This window comes from Hoplias malabaricus, chromosome 18 (genome assembly GCF_029633855.1).
Source record: "Hoplias malabaricus isolate fHopMal1 chromosome 18, fHopMal1.hap1, whole genome shotgun sequence".
Classification (NCBI taxonomy): domain Eukaryota; kingdom Metazoa; phylum Chordata; class Actinopteri; order Characiformes; family Erythrinidae; genus Hoplias; species Hoplias malabaricus.
Window position 1 is genome coordinate 14,659,337 of NC_089817.1, and position 26,347 is coordinate 14,685,683.

A 26,347-nucleotide genomic window follows, 5' to 3' on the forward strand; every position below is an offset into this window, starting at 1 on the left:
TGGCTCCCCGCAGAAAGGAGAAGCCATTTTAACATACGTATATGACGGAACCTCTGATACGTCCAGACACTAGTCAACAGTGTCAGAGTTTCTGTTTTATAAGAAGTAATGTCAAACTTGGCAACATGTGATTTGTAGGGAAAAAAAATAAATAAAAAATAAGAATAAATGTTGCTTTATTCTGGTGGGAAAGTGAATGAAGAATCAAACTGCTGTGATGGCCTTTACCTGCCAGGTTTGTTGATGTACTTCTGCAGTCGTGCCTTAACCTCATCATAGGTCAGGAAAGCCATGTAACCCGGGTGGGTTACTGCTAAGAAGTTCCAGTTCCTCAGAATGGATCCCCATGGCTAGAGAGAGAGAGAGAGAGAGAGAGAGAGAGAGAGAGAGAGAGAGAGAGAGAGAGAGAGAAAGGGAGAGAGAGAGAGAGAGAGAGGTCACGCAAGCTGGATGAGTTTAAAAACAGCTACACCTATTTAAACTCAATCTAGTTTATGCCAGTTCACAGTGTGCAGGGATGAAACCCACTTCAACCAGCTGAACGAAGAACACTAGTCATCACTGGTCGGCACCACAGACCAGCTCGCATAATTAGTGCTCTCCCCAGCCACAGACCTCCGACAATGCTGACTCATCGTGTCTCTGCCATTCAATATCCTCCTGTAACAGCTGTTTGCTGATCGCCAAGAAGCCACAGAATCACATCATTTATTTTAAAAGCCTCAACATTCGTTTTAAAAGCTTCCACCCAGGGTGCTGGCTTGGTCTAATCCTACCAGGACATGCTTTAAAAGTATTTATTGGAAGCATCTTATCAAAAACACATTTTATTTTTTTTCCCCCCCAATATTCACTGTTGTTGGCACTCCTCCGATTAACACTTGGTGCAGGCTCTCTTTGCCAAGACAAGGTCTCAGAGTTGTCTTCTATAAAGCCTAATGAGAACGGAGAATGCTTGGTAAGGGATCTGAGACCATTCATCCATACTGAATCTCTCCACATCCTGACATTCTGAGGTCCATGCTTGTAGAGTCTCCTCCTCTGGTATTTGAACTTCATGACACCATGTTATCAAGAGCATTTAGAAAAAAAACGTCCACATATCATCACACATCCACCAGATTTATTCAGTGGGAATAAGGTTCTTTCACACATGACTATCTTCATGTCTATGCAAATCCATTTCTGGAGTGTGCTGTTAAATAAATGTTTTTCACAGGCATTTACAGCTCATTTTCATCAGGGCTGCCAATAATCTGTGGAGGGCACTGTATGCTGAACTGTACAAAACAGTTGGGTATGTCTGAGATTTTAAGAGTTATAAATCTGGCAAGTGTGTTTTTTTATTATTATTCTTATTTTTTTATTTTTATTTTTTGCACTTAGGAAGAGACTACTAATTAAATAAATACAAATCACATTAAAACAAAGAAGAGTACTGACTTTCTTTGTCAGTTTTTCTATTTAATTTTTTTTAACCTCCCCTCAAGGAAGCCCGCTATGATCTGTAGTTATCATCAAATAGTTATTTCTGCTTAATCAACACTTCATTAACTTGAATCAGATCTTCTGCTGATGTAAATTTAAAAGTCCTTGTAACGGCTGGGCGAGAAGTCTTAGAAAACGTGTAGGATACAGTACTCTTTATACAATGTAACACATATTACAACAATAAGATATACAGCTGCATCTAAAAAAATGTATACCATGATAAAAAATGTTTCATCATTTAATTTTAAAAAGGTAATTAATGCTTTATATTCATTAAATATAAAGTGACAAATTTCAAGCCTTTTTTGTTGTTATTTATGATCAGTGTGGCTCATGGCTCATATAAAATCAGAAAAAAACAGACTCACATTTTGAGATATAGAAATAGATATAGATAGAATAATAAATAATAAGATCAAACAGGAAATGTATACGCCACACATATACCCAACTTCTGACATGTGCATTTACACACTCAATACAGCAAATTACTCCATTAGTGCATATTAAAGAAAAAATAAATTAATAAATAAGTACTTTGACCATTTTGTGCAGCCCCAACTCCAAGCTTTCCTGTGCCTTTACAAATGTTCTAACTGAAGCAGAACTACTGAAGCCCAAACAATACATTCCTGGACATTCCTAAACACTTCGGTGCTCTGTGAAGCGAAGGCTGTTGATTCTGAAAGTTTAGCTTTGTTCACTCTGGCTGTAAAGCTCAAGGTCATGTGAGGACAAACTGTCATGGCTAGGAAAGACCAGAGTAGGAGATTATAGTAATCTCTGAGAGGCATCGCGTGAGATTTATATCTCGCTTTCACCTACAGCTTTCTCACTCAAACACTGGGATGGGCTGTAAATAAAACATGTAAAATTTTAAACAATTTCTGGTTAAAAGGTAATAACATAATGGATACACTACAAACTGGAATAAAACTCAACAGTAATGCAACTGAAAACCTATACACGTATGCACATACGTACAATAAATGGACAAACGTATTGTAGCACCTGACCTACATGGAGAACCGATTCCAGATCTAAGGGAATTATATGGATTTGCACCTCTTTGTAGCTCTTTTGAGAAGGCCTTTGAGAAGTCTATGGATTTTGTGCCTTTTCAGTCAAAACACTGATACTGAACAAGACGTCCTGGCTCACAGTCAACACTGCCATTCATTCCAGGTCAAGTCGGGGCCCTGTTCAGGCCACTGGACTAATCCCCTGACACAAAACCTCATCAAATAATACACCTTGCTTTATGCACAGGGGTACAGTAACCCTGGAACGGAAAGCATCTAATTTAAAAAATGTCTTCAAATGCACTAGCATTTATATTGCTCTTAACAGAAACTAAGAATGCCACAACAGCCCCTGAAAAACAGACTCAGACCATTATCACTACTTCACAAGGTTTTATACTGGTGGAACTATAGCATTCCCCCCTGGTGTCAGCCAAAGCTACACTCATCCAGCAGATTGGCAATCATTTAGCCAAGCATGCGGTGGCATACTTAACTTCTCTAGCCAACACACTGCAAAATGGTGTTCTTAGGCTTGTGTGCAGCTGTTCAGCTATGGAGCCCTATTTCATGAAGCTTCTGAGACACACTGCTTGTGATGATGTTTCCACAAAATCAGTTTGGAAATTTTCTGCAACAGTGGAGATATTTTCTGCACTACAAGCTTCAGCATGTGTATTCAGCGCATACCTTTAGTCAGCCATTAGGAGGAGTGTCCACATTGTTTTGACAATATGGTGCACATATAGCAAAGAATGTAAACATTCTCAGTTGTCTTAGAGATAAAAAAAAAGAATTTTCTGTATTAAAATGGATCATATCATGCAATGTGGAATGTATTCATAATTACACCCCTACACATAATACGTGACTAACTCGACAACCTCCCAAGATACAGCTCACAGTGTGAGACCAAGAGTGACTTCTCTGTATGCCTTCAATTACAGTAAACCTCAGTAGAAACGGCTGAATTCTGACCACAGCGTGTTTCTTTTCCATTACCACATCATTACCCCACCGAGCGAACTCCCCCCCACCCCTCGGGCCTGGGTCCCGGAATTAAAGTATTTAAACCAAATTCAGCCTAATGGTATCAGTGAGTACAAACACAATGGTTGCCACAGCGTCAGCACATGCAGAAATGACGTTAATAAGCACGCTTGGGTTTGTGGTAAAGCTGATTTATGTTTCCGTTACAAAGGGATTCCTCGGAAAGCCACCCACTGCACAGAAAGAACAAGCGAGACAGTGAGTGAGTGACAGAATAACAGAATCAGTGAAAAACAGAGGAGCTCCCTGCTTTTGGAGCTCCACTTTCCATCACCCCACATAGAGGGAGACGACTATGGTGACTGTAGGTGTCTCGCATCTTCTCACTCTGACTCAGAGTTCAGCACTTGTATGTGTTGTAAAGTCTGTAAACTCTAAAATATCGGCTTTTCACCTGGGAGAAATGCCTTTTAGTTAAGTGATCCACCCACGTGAGGGGGGGATGAAACAGAAACGACAGAGAGAGAATGAGAGAGAGGGAGGAGATCCCTTAGTTTCACTTTCAGACTGACAACTCTGGTGATGAGACTCTGACATTTAAATGTTATCCAGATATGATCTGCTCTTTTGTGTGCATTTTTATCCACTCTAATAAAAGAGACTGGGATTGTGCTGAAGAGTGTGTTTGTGTGAGAGCGGTGAGAGAGTACCTGGAAGAGGCGTGTGAAAATGTCAAACTCAAAGACGGAAATGTAGTCGTTGCAGGTGAGGTCAATGGTGGATTTGAGGGCCATGGCCTCCAGGCCTGAACTAATGGGATGCACTTCGTGAAGGCACTGACGGAACACTTTCCAGGGCACAATCGTCCTGAAACACACACACAAAGAAATGTGTTATACTTTATAAAGTGCCTTCTGCATGTTTTGCTCAAAGGCAGGTTCGAGGAAGAAAGAAATGACAAACAACAGAATGAGCGAGTGCCAAAAAACAGAGTGAGAGAGCGACAGAGACAAAAACATCTCTCCCACACACTGAACTCTCTCCTGTTCTAAACACAGTCTCAGAATACAGTACATTTGCTAACATTCAAGCACACACACCCACAACAAAACTGTCAAGAGACGTTAAGAACAGGGTATGAAACGCTCAGGGAGAAGCCCAGAGCCATCCTTGAGAACAATGAAAGCCCAAGGCAACTCACTCTACTGAAAAGAGAGATGGCCAATCACACAAAGAACTAAAATACTCCTAAACCCCCAAAACAACAAAACTGACAACAGATTACCCATCAAAAATGCTTAATATTGAGTTTATCAGTATATCAATTTATTCTACTAATAGTGGTGAGAGCTGCAATAGAGGCCTAATAAGGATATTTTCAGGTCATCTCAAACAACACATAGCTGTAGTAACTAAATACCTTAATCATAAAAAAATATTTCAGCAATAACTTAAACATCCACAATATTTTACTTGTACATTTGTGTATTGCATATTTTCAACAGATGTGCCCTAAAAATTCTGCACATGCTCAAACCAAACCCAGGTCTTTATTAGGGTTGTGTATGTGGTTTAGAGCAAAGTGTGAACTTACTATAAAAGAAAGAAAGAAAGAGAGAGAGAGAGAGAAAGCGAGAGATAGAAAGAGAGAGAGAGAGAGAGAGAGAGAGAGAGAGAGAGAGAGAGAAACAAAACCTCACACTTTAGCTGAAGGCAACAGGTTTAGGCTAGCTTTGACTAACTATTAGCTGCCAGTAAACTGAACTAGTTGTATGGGTCTAAAGAAATTATGGACTTCATTAAACCTAGGTCTGAACTAATATTGTTTAACTCATGCGTTATCTTCACGTAGCTAAAAGGAGGTTCTAAGAAACTGAGCTCACTGTGTGAAAGCTACATTAAAGGTCTGCTACGTACGTTATTTACAACATGGAGCACAGAGCATGTGCCTTAAATTAAACTGCTGTAAGCTCAGAGGTGTTGGCCCTTATTTAGAACATTCTAACAGCTACGTGGTCTGGTAGAGAATGGTGGGAGAGAGTGTGTGATATAAAATGATCTGACTGTCAGGTAGAGCCATTCACTGTGAGGCAGCAGCAGTATTTGATTCTCTAATCTGTCTTAGTGCAGGGCAGTGCAGGCACACACTGGTTTCATCACCCACCAAAAGGGGCTTGACGCATAGTCACAAATATTTTGCTGCCATGCCAGCTTGAGGATTAACTCTGATTAGCAGCCATTAAATATCTGAAATCGCTGAACACATTTATCTCTCACACACACACTTCACAATGGCACCAGTGCTCGATGCTTTTATAGAGTGTTTGCAAGTTTTTAACCTGAAGCAAGCTGTTAGATGGAGTCGTTGCCTTAAGCACCTGGCTTACTCCCTCCTGACCTCTCAACACTGAACTGCCTGCTTTCAGCAAAAGACGCTCAGAAGGAAAAATTGTCTCCTGTTTTTTTAATGTGGCAGAAGTAGAACAGGCCTCAGTCAGCAGTGCTTCTAGAAATAGCCAATCAAAACAGAAGTTTAAAAGAAATATTTGTTGAAAATATCCAGTTAATGAAATTGTCCCCATATCTCTAATGCAGTTCATCGAAGTGTCAAACAGTCGAATCTTTAGTGTGAAGACATCCTGAGGAATCTCAAATAGAATTTCATTTTAGTGGTTTCCAAGAGTTCTTCATAAAAAAAAAATAATCAGAATTTTATGATGGGATGGCATCTTTTAGCTACAAAAAACCCACAATTTCTGTAAATAAATGGCAACAAATTTTGCTTTGTATTTTATGGATGAACTCGATAGGATTATATATATATATATATATATATATATATATATATGCATATCCTATCCAATTCAAGATCATGGGTTGACATACAATACTTAATCAAACGTGCTGGAAAATCTACACAACTTTTATTTATTTATCATAACAATATGAAAATGGTGAATGGTAGAAATTTTGAAGCTCTCAACGCAAGCTCAAATAGACAAAATCTACCATGTTAATGCACCAGTACACACCCAAAATAAACATGCTTGGCAAGCTAACAAATACAATCACAATCAGCATAATTAATCATGACCTGTTATTATGCAATAAGTTGACAGGCCCAGTCAGAGAGCACTGAAGTCTATTTTTATTGAAAGCTCACCACAGTTTCTGTATGTGTCTCATGATTAAGGTATGCTGTTTGGTCAGTGCTAAAATAGTACGATACAGAAGCATACAAATTAGGTAGATCAACTTGACCTTTGATCTCCAGATTTCTTGTTGTATACAAATGTCTGTTTACTCCTAGGCAAATTTTGTCTTGACCTGCAAATATTATTGGGTAAAAAATTAAATATATAAAAAGTGCTACAAGCTGTGTACAGGGTTCAGTTTCATATTTTATTATCATGTTTTCCAACATGTAAAAATCAGCACGGAATCTAATGGAAGGGCAGTGTATATGACTGAGCCTCATTCTTCATCTGGCATATACCCAGCAGCCCTGCATTTAAAGAGACTGTATTCGGAGTGGCAGTACACAGGAGAGCACAATGAGATATGCATCGCAGATTAGTACAGAAAATAATGTAAAGGCTATTTCCAGAGGCCAGTTCAGAGAAGGGCAGATGATGAGAAGATGAGATCTTTAATTAAAACGATTAGAGAAGCTGATCCCTTAATTATAAGGGGCGTTTTAATGAAGGTGTCTAGGAGCAGAGGGCATGAACGCCTTCACAAAGACAAAAACTCACAAACACCAAAGAGCTGTCACTGACAATTACTGAACAGGTGGAGGACAGTCAGGCAGAGGCCGTCCAGACAGACGGAGACAAAGACAAAGGCAGAGACAGACAGAGAGAGACAGACAAGAGACCCCGCGAGATTACAGCCTGTCTGTCACAATTTAATAAATAGCCATGATCATTTTATTATCTCCTGACAGCCGGTATACTGCTACACAAGCGTGCTCAATGTGCATTAACACTAGAACATCTACATCTACGCTCTGTAGTGGATTAGTGCGGACATATTTGCCATCCATATTTACGTTCTTTTGTTAAGCTTTAAAAATTGTTATGCAAGTGGCACAACTGACTAATGGCTCACAAATGTTGCCCTGCTGCACTTGCAATATTGCCCCTCACTTTGGGAACCAATGGACTAAGCATTTGTTCTCTATACTATGAGTTTGATGGGACTATCATCCAATGCCGGAAGTCCCTGAAAGCAGAACTGGTGTTGCATACTCTCTCCCTCCTTCACTCTGCAGGATGCTAGACAGCGTGGGCATCTGTTATAAAATGTATGTGTGCACGAGCATGTGTGTTAATAGGAGTATATCTGAGGACACTACTGTAAACAAAGAGCTTGGCTGGTGGCCATTTGCTGCCTGAAACGGCTCTGTCATTGTCTGGAGTTCACTCTACAGAGGGCAGAGAGGAGAAAAGCTAAGCACATGCAAAGCATTCAACGGGAAAGATCACATGTTGCATTAGAGCAGCATGTTAATGAAAGAACAATGAACATCCTGCCATACCAGCTCAGCTACAGCAGGAGAGGAAATCTTTATTGTGTGTGTTCTGTTGCTGACAAAAAGAGATTGAGAGATACAGTGCACCTGCCTTTTTAGTGGTCATTAAACCCAGCAGTTCGGAGGTGTATTCATATGTGCATGCGTGTATGATGGGTGTGGGTAAACTATTATGGAGATTGTGGGGATTTAGTTTGGTGCCGAGTGGGTGGAGGTAGCCACAGCCAGTAACTACATCCTACACACATACACACACACCCCATTTAACCTGCCTGTGGGCTCAGGGGCTACGTCTGGTTGTGAAAAACAAAAGCTCAACTGCTTGTGGCACCAAGGCACTGCTGTCTTCTGCTACCAAGATAACAGGAGATGTAGTGGACATAGAACATTGGTGCTGAGGTGCTAGCTACATCCTCTGTCTCATACGGCAGCTTTTTTTGGCTTCTCTGTGCTAGCTGCCATTCGACTTAGTGCTGCATCTTGGCTAGTGTGGCTCTCCTTTCATGTGCCCCACTCTAGTACCTTGTAGCCTCAGACATTTTGATAACGCCATAGCGTTACATAGCATAAAGCCACCAATTATATTACAGCAGCTACTTGGAGTTAATCTGGCCAATCAACAGTCAGAAACATGAATGACATGTAAATGATTTACAAAATCACTGGTTGGTAAGCCTGAATCTTCAAGAAAAATGAAAAATAATAATAATAATAAAAGAACCAATCCGGGGCCCCCGATTATTTGAAGCTCAGGTAAACCCGTTCATTAAGTCGCCCTTCACACACACACACACACACACCTACACACACACACACACACACACTAATGAGCACTTTGCATATGTCACTAAAGAATTCAGATTTACACTGCTCTCTGATTACAGCAAGCAGAAGCACAACATAATCAGGATCAGCTATGATAAGCCATGCAAAGAGAGAGGAGAGAAAGAGAGAATCATTTTCATGTACATTCTCAGATTTATCTATTATTATTCCATTATTCATTAATATGTTACATCACAGACTGATATAATCCTAATATTATATAAAACATTTTTTCGATTTCACACCAAGAACATAATTGTTTTCTTATCATTAAGCTTCTTATTGAGATTTTCCATTCCACCTTTAAATGGTGTATCACTCAGAGCTACAGGCGCAAGAAAGTAATTTCAGAATCATTTATGGTGGCAATGCATGGAAAACTTGACTGAGAAAGATTTCACAGTTTTTAATGCAAGAATATACAAACTTCTTTAATCACTGATCATTTTTCATGATCTTATTTCAGTCAGATTTCAAGGTAAAGGTAAATTGTTCTATGTGATGTATAATAATAGATACAAGAAATTTAATAATAGATTTTAGATTATTTTTGTTTCGTTCAAAAGTGAAGAAGGAAACTTTACAAAATATTAAGACACTCTGCTTCAGACTCCACATGGTGTATGTGTGTGGGGCATAGATTTCCAGCTAAGTAACACACCCACACACAGGCCCAGGCCTTCTGCGCTCCTCTCTCTTTACACCATTAGCTAGCCACTTTGTGTGTTTGTGTGTGTGTCAGTCTGCTGTTTAACCTCATACATGAGTGTGTGTGTGTATGTGTTTCCCCATACGTGACCTCTCGAGCAGGCAAGGTGCTCTTACATGAAAATGACACACACTTAGGAAGAGGCTTAAATTAAATATCTCAGGAAATGCATTAAAGCTCTTACAGCTCATGAGACAAGTCACTCAGAGAGACAGAGAGAGAAAGGAGGGGGCAGTTATGGGAGGGGTACAGAGAGAGACACAGAGAGGCAGACAGACAGTGAATGACAGGGAGAGACAGAGCACATTTATACATGAGTATGTGCACATAAGTATATCTTGCATACTGCATGCAAATATATGCATACATGCATACTAATTGACTTCCTGCAATCTGAATAGTAAAAAGCCACAGAGTAATGCTTCAGATCAAGCTTAAGATACATTCTCGCATACGCACATTTACATTTACACAGAATGTGCACATAAAGTCAGGCTCATCCAGACCAATGTTATCTACAGCTGTATTCAAAGTGAGAAGCTCCACCCTCGTACGCCTGACCAGTCAATTGACCTTGCTGACTCACAGGCTTGCAGAGAGGCACAACAGCAGGACTTCCTCCTGCATCTCAAAGGATGCAGTGGCTATCAATAATTGGAAGGAGCTCTGGCTACAAGCTCAGTGACAATTCAGATTAGTGATATGATTATGAGGATGAGGCACTGCCATTATGAATTATGTCAGATCGGCCTTTGTTCAAAACTGACCATTTTTTTCCTCTGAGAGTCAATCGATAATGAAAAAAAATACAAAAGCAAGCCTGTTTTTGCTGAGTGTGAGGAAACAAAATGCCTCCATCAGCTGTATTTTACAAAACAGTACACAGAGGAAGAGAAAGATTATTGCAAAACCAACCCACAAGGCTTTTAACACTACTGAACTAATATAAGCCTAAGAGTAGATCATTTCAGGCAGTACAGTGTGTATATATATCAGAGACAGAAGACTCCCACACACACACACATTTTATATATATATATATATATATATATATATATATATATATATATATATATATATATATATATATATATATATATATATATATATGATGCTTTACAGAGGGTAATGACATGAGCATCCAGCATAGAAAATAAAGTCATCAGATCTTACTTTTCACTGAAAAATCTCCTCCAGAACTCTGCAGCGTCAGCCTTCGTGATGCGGAAAGTGTCTCCCTGAAACTGGCCTTCCGGGAAGATAGCCTTGATCTCAGCCAACATGTGGCTGAAGATGAGCGAGAGCTTGGTGAGGTTTCGCCTGAGAGAGTGAAAGAGAGAGAGAGAGAGAGAGAGAGAGCGAGGAAAAAAAACAAAAAAAAACAAAACATATGATCAGTACTGTTGTAATCAGTATTCCCCACACACACACACACACACACACACACACACACAAGCAGATGGAAGAGGCAAAATGAGCCCTTGGTATCCCCTTGTTCAGTTCAGGGATATGAACATGTCCTTGAGCCTCTTTGGAAGTTAATGTGCCTCACCCAAGTCCTTTAAACAGAGTGTGAATAATGCACTAATAACCAAACCTGTGTGTGAAGGACAATCAGCGGTGACATTATAAACATGAAAATCCCTCCATAAACAGACGTAGCCACAAGAACAGTAGCTCTCTGGCCCTACTGTGACCATTAATGGAGAAGAAGAAGTGAAAAACAAAAAATAAAGAGGCACTATATACCTAGGATAAAGTCTTCTGGTTTTCTTTGTGTTATTATATAATTTAAATTTTGCTATGAACATGTTATAAACTATTTAAAATATAAAATAAAAATATTGGGAATCACTTATTACATAAAATGGTTCTAATAGGCCATGCAATAAGAGATAGCACAGTCAGTTATTATTATTTTCCATTATCAATATTTATAAATTAATGGAACTCTATATAATTTCAATCAACATATATTTTTGTAAAAAAAATCATTTCATTGTGCTGCACTAGCTCTACGATCTTTTTGCACATTGGAAAAAAAATCTTAATTTGGAGGGGTGGAGCTTCTGAAGGACCACTAAAGAAAGAAGAGAGAGTTGTGTTTGTTTTGCTGTTGGGTTCCTATATCACCAGTGAACAGAATGGTTTACAGTGCCTTTAAGTGCTGGCCAATTCTTACATGGATTCGACACTCTCTTTTTTAAAAGACTACAAAGATTTAACTAAGCTAAATGTGGTCTAGTGAAGGCTCTAGTCTTACAGAAAGCTAGGAAATTACTAGGAAAAACAAAGCCATAAACATCACATTAAGTCACAGTGTGAGGGCAGGCTATTTTACCCCCTCACACTCAGACACACTAAATCAAAGCATGTCAAACTTGTAGAGACAGGTTTTAAAGGGACATACCTTTACCTGCCCCACAATCCAACATCAGACGTTTAATAAGTTGATCAAAAACCATGTTCCAAAGCTACATTGGAGACAGCACAGCTAATTTACATATCTAAAATTGTTTGCTGGGCCTGGACACATTGGACTCAGGTCTAGCCCTGCCATAAAACCACATTTCCTGAACGAAGAATAGAAACTGATCCTAAGTCAGTGTTTATACTGTAATATTTTGCACATATGATTCCAGGATTAGAAAGCCTAGAAAAGGCATTAAACGCATGGAGGCACATGCCTTTGAGCAATAAACACAGACATAATATACAAACATAACAGTTGATCATGGAAGTTTTTATGACACACCAGACAGTACAATTTGTACAGTGTAAGACAGTGTAATTTTATAGGTGCTTTTTTGGTTTTTAAGCATAACCTATATCATAATGATAAAGGCAGGTCAAGAGAATGTGACCCCAATTCAGCAACAGCCTCCCTTTCACTTTCTCTCTCTCTCTTTCTCCAACTCTTCCTCTCTCTGCACTGCCTTTCAGGTGACACTCAATTAGCCCGTGTGGCTATGCCTGAGGCATAAACCCTCAAGGAGCTAGGCTGCAAAGAGCAGATAACTAGGCCCTCAGAGGCGCACGCATAGGAACGCATGCACACACACACACACACACACACACACACACAGCAGTGCTTTGTAAAAGTCCAAGTGAAGGACACCTGAAGATCCCATGAGAAATTTCTCCCTCTCCTGACTCTTCACAAATTGCTCCTCAACTTGCAAACTCTGACACTCTCTGTCTATCTCCCTCAGTGGTGCGGTGGATTTAGGTAAAGCAGGTTGCATTAATCAGCACCCTTTGTTTAAAACCTCTGCACAATTACATGCCCATAAATTAGTGTGTTACTTCACAGTAACGTCTTGAGAAAAACACAACTGTTATTAGAAAGGTCATTAACACTCTGGCACTTCTGGTTTCACAGGCTGTGGGGGAGGTGGGTGTGAGAGGACTTTCTGAGAACAGAACAACATCTTGTTTAAAAAGAACATACATAGGGGAGATGCACTTTCAACTATCTGCATAATAGTGTTGATTATTTATTATTTTTAATATACTGTATTGTGTATTCACAGGTATTTGATAGCAGCAGTAAATTGGGCCAGCACAGCACAGGCCCAATCAATTTGAGCAGTATTTCATATCTGATGTGTTATTTATTGCATTCGAGCAGTGCAGCTTTGTTAGCTGTCATTGGGCTACAACGTCACTTTCAATGCAATAATAAGACTTGAAAATATTAGATTTCATTCTGAAAACTGCAAACTTTTTAAATATAAAAGTTATTAATCTCTAAGCTGTAGTGCAGGTTACACTTGAAATACTAAAAAAATAATTAACATGTTATTATGTATCTAAAGCTGAATGATTAAGATTTTTATTGAAAATAATTTAGAATAACGCAGTTTTGCAGATCAGAAAAGCCCAAGCATGGATGTGTTGGTCATGTTTTGTTTTTTTAGATCCTGGAGATTAATTCATATAAAATAATAACACATTAATCACAAGCATAACAGTTTTAGACGTTTTCTACCAAATATTTCTGTCCTAAATTGCATTACAAATAAATGTAATAAATAATTACGTCAAGACACCAGACATTCTTTCAGCTGTACTCAAGTGTGAAGTAGCAAGGAAGTAAAGTGAAATTCCTAAGCTAATAGTTCATGCTCCTTACACCTTTACCATTCTCACTCAGTTAAACTCCCGTTTTGCCAGTGTCTGTGCATAAGTCAGTAATGTGTAACTTTTAAGTGTAAGGTAAGAATACCTCTTTTACCTTTAGAATTCTGCTCAAGTGACCTCTTGTACCTTTAGCTTACTGTTAAGCTCAGTCAGTGTACAGTGTGTATGTCAATTGCTGAGCTTGTCAATGATTGACTGAAATAACACCATGCCCCAGTTGTCCATTGTGCGGCTATCCGTTAACTTAAGCACAGCTCAGAGCTCCAGTTATCAGAGTGTACTCCTTATCTTATTACCAGCTTCTGCTGGACCAACAAGAGCACATTTCCCTCCTCACACAGGGCTCTACCACTCCCTAAATGCTCCAGCAGCTCTCAATCCATCCCACAGTCAGCCAATGTGCACTCCATTTCCTGGCCTTAAATTGACTACTGATGGCTTTCCCTGCTCTCTGCACTGCTGGTGTACAGATCAAAACCCCTCTCACTTCTGCTGCCTTCTACAACCACCACAAAAGCTGACGACAAGGTTGTGGCATCAGCGGCCTAAACAATACAAATATTGTCCGGCTAATATGTTTTACCAGCGGGTCAGTGCTGATATTTAATATATTTAAGTTTTATATGTGCTCAATCTGACACACAAACCTTTGTAAAATGTAAATTAGGAAATTTTACATAAATTTTAAATTAATTAGGAAATTAGGGTTGGCATTACAGAAAAATAAAGTGTTTATTTCTGTTGTTACAAAAACAGAAAAGTAATTAAAAAGTACACATTTTAGCACTGCAGTCCAGCAATACTTTAATGTCTTGTCCATTCAGATTACAAAATATTGCTTTGGAATATCAGTCCAGATTAAGCCTTTAAATAAGATATTTAAAGCAAGCAAACTAATAAATAAATAAATGTGGCACGGTGGCGCAGCAGGTAGTGTCGCAGTCACACAGCTCCAGGGACCTGGAGGTTGTGGGTTTGATTCCCGCTCCGGGTGACTGTCTGTGAGGAGTTGGTGTGTTCTCCCCGTGTCCGCGTGGGTTTCTTCCGGGTGCTCCGGTTTCCTCCCACAGTCCAAAAACACACGTTTGTAGGTAGATTGGCGACTCAAAAATGTCCGTGGGTGTCAGTGTGTGAGTGAATGTGTGAGTGTCTGTGTTGCCCTGTGAAGGACTGGCGCCCCCTCCAGGGTGTATTCCCGCCTTGCGCCCAATGATTCCAGGTAGGCTCTGGACCCACCATGACCCTGAACTGGATAAGCGGTTACAGATAATGAATGAATGAATGAATAAATAAATATTCCAAAACATTCATCCAACTGACATATCAGTGGTGCCCCAATCAAAAAATTTGAACACACACAAGTTCAGCTGATTCAAGCGTTTGAACAGCCAATCAAGACTACTAGAACTGGATGCACTGATTGTTGAAGTATCCTCAAACTCAAATCCACTGAAAGACATGTGGCTCAGGACCATACGCTGTATGACTCTCTCTTTCTGAACAGGAAGCTTAGCTATGCATCCAAAAATGGATGAAATTCAAGCAGGTGTCCGTTGGCATCGTTTGCTGCAAACAACAGAACACCATGACTATCACTGCACAGTCACACTCTCACTTACTCACAATCCCTCTGTCCCCTCCATACTGGAGGATTATCACCAGCCTGAGTGTGAGAATGAGCTATCAGGAAATCAATATTAGCAACAAAACCAACAATTCTAAGATGAGATAGTGTTACTAGTGTCAATGGAACCTTGTTATGTCCAATGTAGGCCTGGGTGATGTGGCAAACAAACCGTAACCTCACAATACTTCAAGATCTGTTCACAATGGATACAGCAATAAATATACAGTAGTTTGTAAACCCCCGTGTCAGTGATGAACTGAGAATAGTGCACCACCCCAAAGTATCAAGCCAACAGCGTCCTGTGGGCAATGTGTAGTGTCCACTGATGAAGGAAGAACTCCTGATGACCTCTGTCAGCTTCAGCACATATTTGTTAATACATTTAACCCTTCTACAACCAAGTTTAATAAATTAAGCTTGGATAGAATGTCTTTTTAGACACTGATGTTAGCGCGGTGCACCTTAACACAAGAAATGACTACATTCACATTCTAAAATCTCTCATTCTAAAGCTTATTCTTTACCTTGACTTTTTAAAATAAGTTCTGGCACTTTCACTATTAGATGAAAAAAGGTAACTGTGTTACAAATGATTTTTAACGGCCTTTAAAATGGCATATCGACCAATTACTTTTCTTGTAATTTGTGTGTTGCACAAATCTAGTGCATATATCTCAAATATACTGAGCCTGTTAAGATCAGTTTAGAAAGGTCTAGCCTATTTCCACATTTCATCTCTTTTAGAGATGAACACCCACACCTACAGTATAATCGTAAAATCTGTATGTGGAACAGACTGATAACATGCATAGGAACCTTGGAGGATGGGGTGTGTGTGTGTGTGTGTGTTTGTGTGTGTGCGCATGACAGTGTGAGTTAATCCTACTGCACAGCACTTATACCAAGGGAGGATAAATTGGGGGAAAAAAAAAACATAATAGCAGGGCACAAACACATCACATATGCTAATTCCTGCTATGCTCCTGAAGTGCTGCGTGCTATGCCTGCCTACACATAAACACATCGCTAAGCCATCCAGAGCAGTGTTGTGTAAGCTGGTCTGGGATGTTTTTGGACTGATATTCCATAAATTTCAAAAATCCAAACCCAGCACTCATCCAGTGTCTCACTAATGCCTTTCTGAGACATAGGTCATCATTCCTTTCTATACTCTATATAGAGAACACATGTCATAAAAAGACCAAAAAATGAAATAAGGAGATTATGCATGTTTTAAAGACATGACAAGACTAAGCACCCCTGCCATGTATTACATCTGATCCCTTCTCCAAATGCTGCACCTTTCAACTGGGGTCAGCACGGCCTGGTGTCTGAAATAATACACTACCTACACTTTAACATATCTCTGCAAGCCTGAGCAAGGTAGAAAGTGTGTGTGTGGTGCGTTACATGTTCATGCATGCTCATGTTGGGGGGTCATCAGGAGGAGAGGGGTGAGTGTATATGACTCACATCATGCAGTGAGTGATAAAACTGATCAACAGCTTTACAGGAAAAATGTCAAATGTCAATATGTGAAGCTCAACTTTTACACAGTTTGTGCTAAAAAATATCTCAAGATCTGAAAGAGCAGGCAAATAGCTGAGAGTTTAAAGCCCCTGGGAACCCATTTCTTCTATTTTGTGGGGTTTTTTATATAATTCTAAACTTGGGTGTTATGTCAAACATTCAGCAAACTTTAAATAGAAAACACAAAACAGAAATATGATAAATCTCTCCTCAAAAGTGACCAGGACTGCTGCCCTCTCGATGTAGAATGGGCAATCCTAAAAGTGGGTATTGCTTATGTCACTATTACCCTGACCAATCACAAGGCTACCATAGCCACGCCTCCTCTCTGAGTCAAAGAGCCTGGTGAGCTAAAGCTTAGAAGCCATTAGTAAACGAGCTAGCTATCCAGCTATTTACTAAGTTATGGGGAGGGAAATAAAGACATAAACAGAGCATATAGATCATTAAAAAAAATACAGAACAAGCATGAATGTGAGAAAGTGAGAGTACAGCAGTGATAGCAACAACACTCGGTCGGCTTGTTTAACGGCGTATCAGTGGAGATAGCAGACGCACTTTGCCGGCATGCAGAGCAGAGTAACTGTGGGGAAGGCAGACCCACTCAGCCGGCAGTACAGCGGAGACAGCTGCCACATTGGGCCGGTGTGTACAGCAAAGTAGCAGCGGGGATAAAAGCTACACACGGTCAAAAGTACACCAGAGTACTTGTGTGAGTAGCAGTGGTAGAAAGCACCAATTTGGAGACACCCAAAATGTGTCCAGTTTGTACAAATATGTTAACATACATATGATATTATAAATAATCACACAAAACCACACCACAGACACATAAAAGACTAAAGACGTTCATAGGTTTGTACATGACCAGCTGTACAATGCCAGTTCTACTCGGCTGTGCCATTTAATTGTGTAATGTTATGTAGTGTAAAATATCAACTGCAGTTCATAGTGAAAACCCTGCGACTGCTCTTTCTCAGGGCTGGGTGTTGCCATGGTAATGTAAACAGCATTCTGTTCTCCAGTGATAAAGAGCTGTAAGTCACGCATGGTCATTAGTATTAGACCACGCCCACACCATTCTCAGAGAGCTCTGGAGGAGAATATTTTGGCCATTTTTGAGGAGAGATTGATCATAATTGTGTTACCTGTTTTGTATTTAAACGTTGCTGAACATTTCACATAAGACCCAAGTTTTGAATTACACAAAAAAAAAAATCCAAAATGGTCTCCCAGGGGCTTTAAGACATGTTTTATAACTTGACAGAACTTGGGGGTAAGACACATATCCCATTAACAGTGCTGTATAAAACTCAGGGAGTAAGTTTTTGTCCCTTATATCTTAAAATACTTTCTTCCACATTACAAAGTAATTCTAAAAACTTCAGTGATGCTGAGATGTGGACTCTGTGGCATCTAGTTTAGAACACAAGCTGATTCACTATTTCACAGGTCAAACGTGTGGCTTTTCTCACTATCATCTATGGCTGGACAATAATTCAAAATCAATATATAATCGCAATATTAAATGTTTCAATAACAATGATACGATTTTTAAACATATTTTCAATATTTCAATATACATTATTTACAACATCTTTCACTGACTGGCATTCATTACAGGGCGCTGCCGTCAGCTCAGCGCAATCGATTTAAAGTTTAATAGAAATATATTAATGTTGACAATGTTGTGATGTCATGTTTCTTCATGGAAGTTTTTCAGTGGATTTTATACTGTTCTTGTCGATATCAGAATTATATCGTATTAACCAAAATTAAGAAACATATCATGATATAAATTTGAACCGTATTGTCCAGCCCTAGTATCATCTGCTTGAAAATAATTACAAAACTTTTCAGATCGATAGCACTGAGTGGTTTTCTAACAGTAGAAGGAACACATAAAACCGGATATGTTTCAGACTTAAAGGAAGAGTGGTAATAGTTGTGTTGCTCTCCGAATTTTACATCGCGAATTTTCAGGAGGTATATCAATTCATTAATGTTCCTCCATTAAATGCAAACACACACACGCACACACCTCTGTTAATCTAAAACCACGTATTCAGTAACAAGGGAATTAGTGAGTCATTACAATATGTTTATGGCCACTGCTCTCTGTGTGACTCAAAATGCCTGTGTATGTGTTTGAGGGTGTGTATTAAAGTCACACATGCATTCTTAACAGTGAAAAGCTTACACACCTTCAAGTCACAGCTAGGGGTAAACACAGAGACAGTCAAGGTAGAGTGTGTGTGTGTGTGTGTGAGAGAGCTAAAATTACAGGAACATTCCAACACTGATAATTCCTCTTGCATCATGACAACACTATTAAATTTTTCTATTTGTACATTTCACATGTACATTAGGCCTGGCAAAATTAATTAGATTTTGATTTAACAAGTGAAACAACAACAACTAAAAACCATTTTAATTTAAAATACAGATTTTTACCAATGTATTACAGCATTTAAATGTCTGCTACTGTTAAGCAATCATCAGGAGAGCAGCAAAGAGATGACAGCATTCCGAATACAGAAAAATCTTTAATAAATTGGTAAGAGACTTCCTACTCCTCGTTAGCATATCATCACGTCTGAAATCCACTGGAAGATAAAACATCTCTTGCCCACAGATGGAAATGTTCTTTAAGCTTCTAAAACACCAGGGAGGCGCCAGACATCTAAAGAGCCTCGCTGCTTACTGCGTTTCTTTTATCCAGCAGACCAGCCGTCTGTGACAAAACATCACTTATTAGCAATGACAGGAGCATGAAGCTGTCATATTGGAACATGGATTGGTTTACGATAATGGGGGGGGCCACGGCAGAGTGCAGGGTTTAAGGTGCCTCTGTTCTCATCTCCAGAGGAAATGGAGTCTCCATGAAATTACACAGCACTGCCTGGATTTCCCCCCATCAATTAAGCGCAGGCAATCTGTCTGCTTTTCCTGTTTCAACCTCTAACATTCATCTATCTCTGTAACACAGGGGCGCTCTCTCTCTCATATATATATATATATATATATATATATATATATATATATATACTTCAAATATATATATATATATATATCATCGTTAAAGGGGGGTGTGTGGCATGAAAGAGCTAGGTTGTGGTTAGGCTGCAGTTCCTGCCACGTGGCTGCAATAGCGGTATGGACCTAGCTTTGTGTGTGTGTGTGTGTTTTATAACACATGCCCTGAACTCAAAATCACTCTCTCCCTACCACTGCAACACACACACACACACACACAGCTACAACCACTCTCTTCTTCAGAAAAGCAGATCAACAGACTAACACTAACCTGCACTACACACACACTAAATAAAATAAAATAAAAATAAATACATAAATACTTTAAAAAAAATTATAAAAATACTCCCACTCTCTATAATCCTAATCCATCATAGATTTATCATAACTGAACACTACGGTCCCACATATACCACCACAGAAATAACCTATTCCTCATTAGCCCACACATATAAGCCTTTTGTGACCATACAAACACAACACAGCAGTAAGCCATAAAAGGCCATATATTATTCAACACATCGTTAATGTCAGCAATATCAATAATACCAGTAACATCAACAGTGGATTACTGATATTAGTAATAATAGCAGTCATAGTGAAGAGGGAAGTTACAATTCCTTTCAAAACAAGATGCAGTGGCGCAGTTCAATAAGAACAGACTCAACTGCAGAGGAGTTCAAATGCTCTTCATTTTCGGCTAGAAGGGTGTAAAGCTTCCCAGCACTGGCCTGTGGAGAAGTGGAACTGTGTTTTTATCCGGAGGGATAGAGCACCGTTCAACACAACTGGAGTGAGCTGAAGTGGTGCCTGTGATCCAGAACTAATAATCTAACATTAGTACCTAACCTTACTGAAATTCTCACAGAAATGTTTCTTTTCTGTAGCATAGAAGCTGTTATTGTTTACTCTTGATTTCAGAATAAAGCCTGGACGTATGTTCATAGAGCGCAGTAATCAATGGACCATGACACTATGTGGTTGTCTGACAGGCTTAGCTCTGACACTCTGGTTTCAGTATTTCAGCAGCATATGCTGCCAGTCCCAACAGAGACAGCAAAGAGCAAACACTGATTTGATTAATAGCCTGGGCACTCAGCCTAAGAAAGAGTGATCCTTTATCACAGCCCTGTACTGATACTCATTAGGAATATTATCTCTGTTGTAGAGTTTACATCGTCTAAACAGTAACTTTACAAGAGCAGGGAAAATGGAGGGCTGCAACAAACATTCAGGGTTATAAATACATTTGGCGTTTTTGAGCATTTAAAATCTGGAAAAGTCATTAGACTAACTGCAGGTTTGCTGCTTATGAACGAACACACACACACACACACACACACACACACACACACACTAGCATTTAGCTTGAATTGTTTTGAACCATTGTTTAGAAACTCACTGGAGATTGGGATTTATTATTTCAGCTTGTAAAGACTCTTGCAAATAGCAGAGGCCATATCAGTTCAAATATCAACTTCAAGTGAAGTCCAAATAAACTTCCTTCTGCTTAGGTAGCTCTACTTATCTTGTTCTCAAATACATATAACTGCATATTACACCAATCAAACAAGCAAGGTGTCCATAGATAACAGTTTATTTTTAAAAAATAAAGTTTCCTCTGTTTTTCAAAACCCGCTCGGGTTGCCAGATTGAGCATGACGCTTTCAGCAAATTAAAAATAAATACTTATTCTATACAGAAGTGATAACATGCATCATTGCAGGCATTTCTAATCAAATTCTGAAATCTCATGGGAAAGCTGGTTTTGTTATTTTTAGGTTTTAACTGCTGATGTAAAAGTATGCAAAGTATGAACAGCATGCACTTGTTTTCAAGGCTCGTCTTGAGGAGTAGCTTCTTTTTGTTGTTTTTTTTTTTAAACACAGTGTGTAGTCAGGTGCCTCCACTCACCTCTGCCACTAAACCCCACAAAAAAAAAAAAAAAACACCACGCGCACGCAAGCAATTAAACAACAACACTGGAAGAGGTATCAAAGAAAAGAGAGGTGTGGTCAGGCGGTTTAGTGTCTGTGTTTGAGAGAGAGGCACCTGTGTAGTGAGGCTAACGGCCTGTGTGACATTCACAAGGTTTCCTGACATCTGTACTGCTCAACTCTCTGTATTATCACCCTTTGTTCTCTTGCACTCACACAATGACCTACATGCACCTAAACGCACATATACACACCACCAGGTTTACACACACAACCATAAAAACTTTATTACACAGAGCCAAATAATGCAGTACTGCTATTGAACAGGAAGCGCTACGTCTGGACAAACACACTGTATGTCACTTTAAAGCACTTTGGAATCTAAAAATCTACTAAACTGCCTTTTTACTAATTTAATTATTAGAAACTATTTGACAAAACTAATTGAGAAAACAGAGGAGTGTTCTCACCCATGCAAGCAGGGCTGCTACAACAGGTGAAGGTTCAGTATGACAGAAAAAGATATCACATGTAAACTGAGTAAAATACTAACTTCCTGTAACTTAAAAAAGGCACAGAGGTTAGCAAAGGACTTGTCTGGATACACTTAGGGCTGGACAACAATTCAATATCCATATATATATCACAATATAAAAGGTTTCACTAACAATTATATGATTTTTAAACACATTTTTAATATTTGAATATATTTACAAGCATCTGTCACTGACTGATGTTCATTACAGGGTGATTCCTAGTTCACAGGCCTCAATTTTATAGTTAGTTTTAAAATATTAATATTGACAGGTTTATGTCTGAAAGTAATATTTCTCATGTGTTCTTGGCATTTTATTCGGTGGCTTTTTTATTGTTCTTATCGATATCGGATTTATATCGTATTGACTGAAATTAAGAAATAGATCATGATATAAATTTTGGACATATCGTCCAGCCTTAGACACACGTATCTCAAAAACATGAGAGAATTCATGATACTAGACTCATGATTAAATATTCACACTATTTTTGAAAGAAAGGTCGTTATTAAATATTCATGATTTGCCCATTTCTTCTATAAACAAGAGTATTAATAGATAGTTTATCCACAATACCCACAGTAACCCTCTATTCTGCAGTTTTAAGTTGTGGAAAAACATGACAACACACAGCTGTCAAAAACAGCATAACTGACATCACTCTCTCTGGATGGAGAGGATAGCCCCCCACCCTCTTTAGCTCCACTTCTCTCGCAGATCAAAAAGATGTAGAGACTTGTTTCCTGTGTCTGCAATGAAGCACACACTACCATTTACCTTCTCAGCTTGGTAGCATCGTATAATTGGAGAGGGGGGAAAAGACAGAAAGAACTAAAACCAAACAAATCTCATTATATTAAAATTTATAATGAAACGTTCATTGGTCGGTTTTCTGCAAACACTGACACTATCCATGAAGAGCTCAGAAAAAGAAACATGATTATTATGATAAGAAATATAGCCACATGGCCCAGCACTATCCTTAGTTATCTGTCTTCACCCTGCTCACTTCCCTCTCCACTTTTCCTCTCTTCATCAGCATGCTCTCAGGAGGACCTGGCCCACCAGGACAGAGGTGTGACTCATCAATATAACACCTGGCACAGAGCTCGACGGCTTCAGTGTGTGTGTGTGTGTGTCTGTCTAAAAGACTGCTTCACAGCAAGACAGGAGAGAGAGAGATGGCAGCAGGACACGTCAGGATGGGGGCACAGATGAGATATATATCAGTGCCCCCTCCCCTCAACCCCTGCAGGCTGTCAATCTGCTTCATATATATTCTCTCATTCTCTCTCTCTCTCCCTCTCTCATTAAATCTTTCCATTAGTGTTCTCTCTTTCTTTTTGTCACTCTCCTTTCTTTTTCCTCCCTGTTCTCTCTATCCTATTACTTACACTCTTATCTCTCCGTATCCCTCTGCCCTCCCCCCTTATTCATTTCTTCTCTATTTACTTTTTAATATTCCCCCACCATCCCCTTTCCTCTTTCTCTATCCCTCTCCTCTTCTCAATAAGGGAGAAATGTTGATTCCTTTTCCACACACACAGTTTGTACATTAATAGGCCAGACTTGGGAAAGGCAATTATTTCCTAGCCAAATCAGCGTCCTGCCTAATTATGATCAACACAATGTCAAATGCATCATGCTGTCAGACCTGAATGTGTAATTGTCCACCCTAATGAATAAGCACTGGCCTGCTCTTTACACATTAAATTCATTTGATGAATGAACAGAACCCTAATAAAGAGAGCAGGCTGTAATAACGCTGCATTTAAAAAAAAGGAAAACAGTTAATCCATTTCCAAGAGACACAACACACAACACAGCAAAAGCACTTCTCTTTCAGTACGAAAACGATCACAAACTAACCCTTGTCCTGTCTAGGATTTTGTTATAGTTTTATGTTCAAAAGCAGCAATTATTAACTGCTGAGCTAAATAAAGAGTCTCCGCCGGCACACTGCAGGGAAAGTTGCTGACAAGTTCAAACATGATGTCTGGTGCGTGGGCTATTTTACCTAACAATTTTGCTTTTTCCACACCCAAAAAGCTGCTCATTATAGCCCAAAATAAATGTGTATATTTTAAACTATCCCAGTCCTAGTGGTAGACAATGTTTATACACAAATTCTTCATCCAAATATTTCTTCTGAAATACCAGGTTCTAAGACGTTTGTCCCCCTTTTCTATACCACGTACAGGCTGCGATTCTGAGAGGGCTTCACATCAGATTTAAGAACATGGCTGTGAAGATGTGATGGCATTCAGTCAGAAGAACATTAGTAAGCTCAGATACTGATGTTACATGATTCATTTTGGATAACAAAAATCACTTTAAAGCCTTTCAGAGGAATCGGGAGGTGCTCCGTCACTCGAGAATAGGGCTGTGGCGGTGAAGATTTCCCATGCTGTTTTAGTCCGGGCTCAACACAGCGATATTACCATCCCAAATTACTTAACTCATCCCGATTCTATTGCTACACTCCTCATTGTCACCAAGAACCGTCCTGAACTGTTCCTTTTGAGACTGCTCCATGACTCTGAAATGTGCAATTATTTGTCATTGTACAATGTACAACAATATGCGTCTCCTGCATTTAACCCATCTGTGGCTGTGAACACACACACTAGTGCACCAGGGGCTGTGAACACACACCCAGAGCGGTGGGCAGCCATCCCTGGCGCACGGGGAGCATTTTGGGGGTTCAGTGCCTTGCTCAAGGGCACTTCAGCCATGGATGATCCCGCCGGTACTGGGGAACGAACCGGCAACCTTCCGGTACCAAGCCCGGTCCTCTAACCTTTAGGAGGCAGTTGGGCTTCGACAGACACGTGGCTAGATGTGGCTCAAATTCGCATTTCTTTGTTTAACAGCGACTTTTCTGGCACGGATTTTGCATATTGCCTCGTCTGAATTGTCTGGCGCTCCCTTTTCATTTGGTAGAAAGCTGAAATGCTCCCAAACTGTCGAAGTTGTGACTAGGTTTGCTGCCATTGTGTCCATTTTATAAAAACGAAGACTGACACTCAGCCGTTCAGCTGCAGCACTTCAGATGCCAACAGTTGGGAATAAATTACACTCCTAACCTTGTTTTAGGATTTTAATGAATTTATGTAACATTCACACACAAAAGTGTAAAACAAGAAAAACCATGCAGTGAAAGGGAAAATAAATATAAATAAAATCCATTCCTTGGGGTTTGCTGGTCAATAGTGCGGTATCACCCTACTGCAGTTATTGCGACAGTCATACTCGAAAAAATGCCATTGAGCATGGAGACTTTATGCTCATTTTTTCGTCTAGAAATGATAAAAGCTGTGTGTGCACCATTGATCGTCTAAGTCCACAATGAGCAAACACTTCATTGTTCACTGATATTACATGAAGGCTACTAATCTTGTACATACTGTACATTTCAGAGTTGTGTCCACTGTGGAAAAGGCTTGAGATTTGGGAAAAACACAAACGCTGCCAATCAAATATTTCGAAGAGCCTTTCCCATCCTTGCCACAACAGGCTGACATACTTCAGAGAGATTACATAAAACAGCTGAGACTCTACGTTCTGAAAAGGGACTTGCAATGAGAACAAAAAACAAGCTGGAGGAGTGAACTTCAGAGATCACTCGGGGGCTTCGAAAAGAGACAATCCCTCAGAAGTTACAAGACGTCTTAAACCTCATCTCAGAGCTCTCTCCCGTTTGCATTTCTATCTGCGCTAGTATTGCCTAAGTGTGTCTGCGGCAGAGAGGTTCTTTGATACAATAAGGCTTTGATTAAATATGCAGGGCGTTTACAAAAGAGCCACCGAGCCTCGCTCATTTGATTTCATTAGGCCATACATGTTTTACCAACAAACTCAAAAATAAACAAATTTATGGCTTATGCAATGGACCAGAAATGTATTCAAATAATTAAATCCTAACATGTTTCTTCACCTAGGGCAGAGCGTTTAAGATGCAAATCCC

The 26,347-nt window shown here is 39.5% G+C and overlaps 1 protein-coding gene across 1 annotated transcript in view; it reads right to left on the bottom strand.

The window, feature by feature from the left end:
* Positions 1 to 26,347, bottom strand: part of cblb (Cbl proto-oncogene B, E3 ubiquitin protein ligase) — an 83,327-nt gene that overhangs the window by 32,047 nt on the left and 24,933 nt on the right. Inside the window, exons 4-6 of the mRNA XM_066650509.1 lie at positions 10,745 to 10,891; positions 4,214 to 4,370; positions 229 to 350 (exon numbers count right to left, since the gene is read on the bottom strand). Coding sequence (XP_066506606.1) covers positions 229 to 350; positions 4,214 to 4,370; positions 10,745 to 10,891 — 426 coding nt within the window. The remainder of the gene's footprint in view (positions 1 to 228; positions 351 to 4,213; positions 4,371 to 10,744; positions 10,892 to 26,347) is intronic.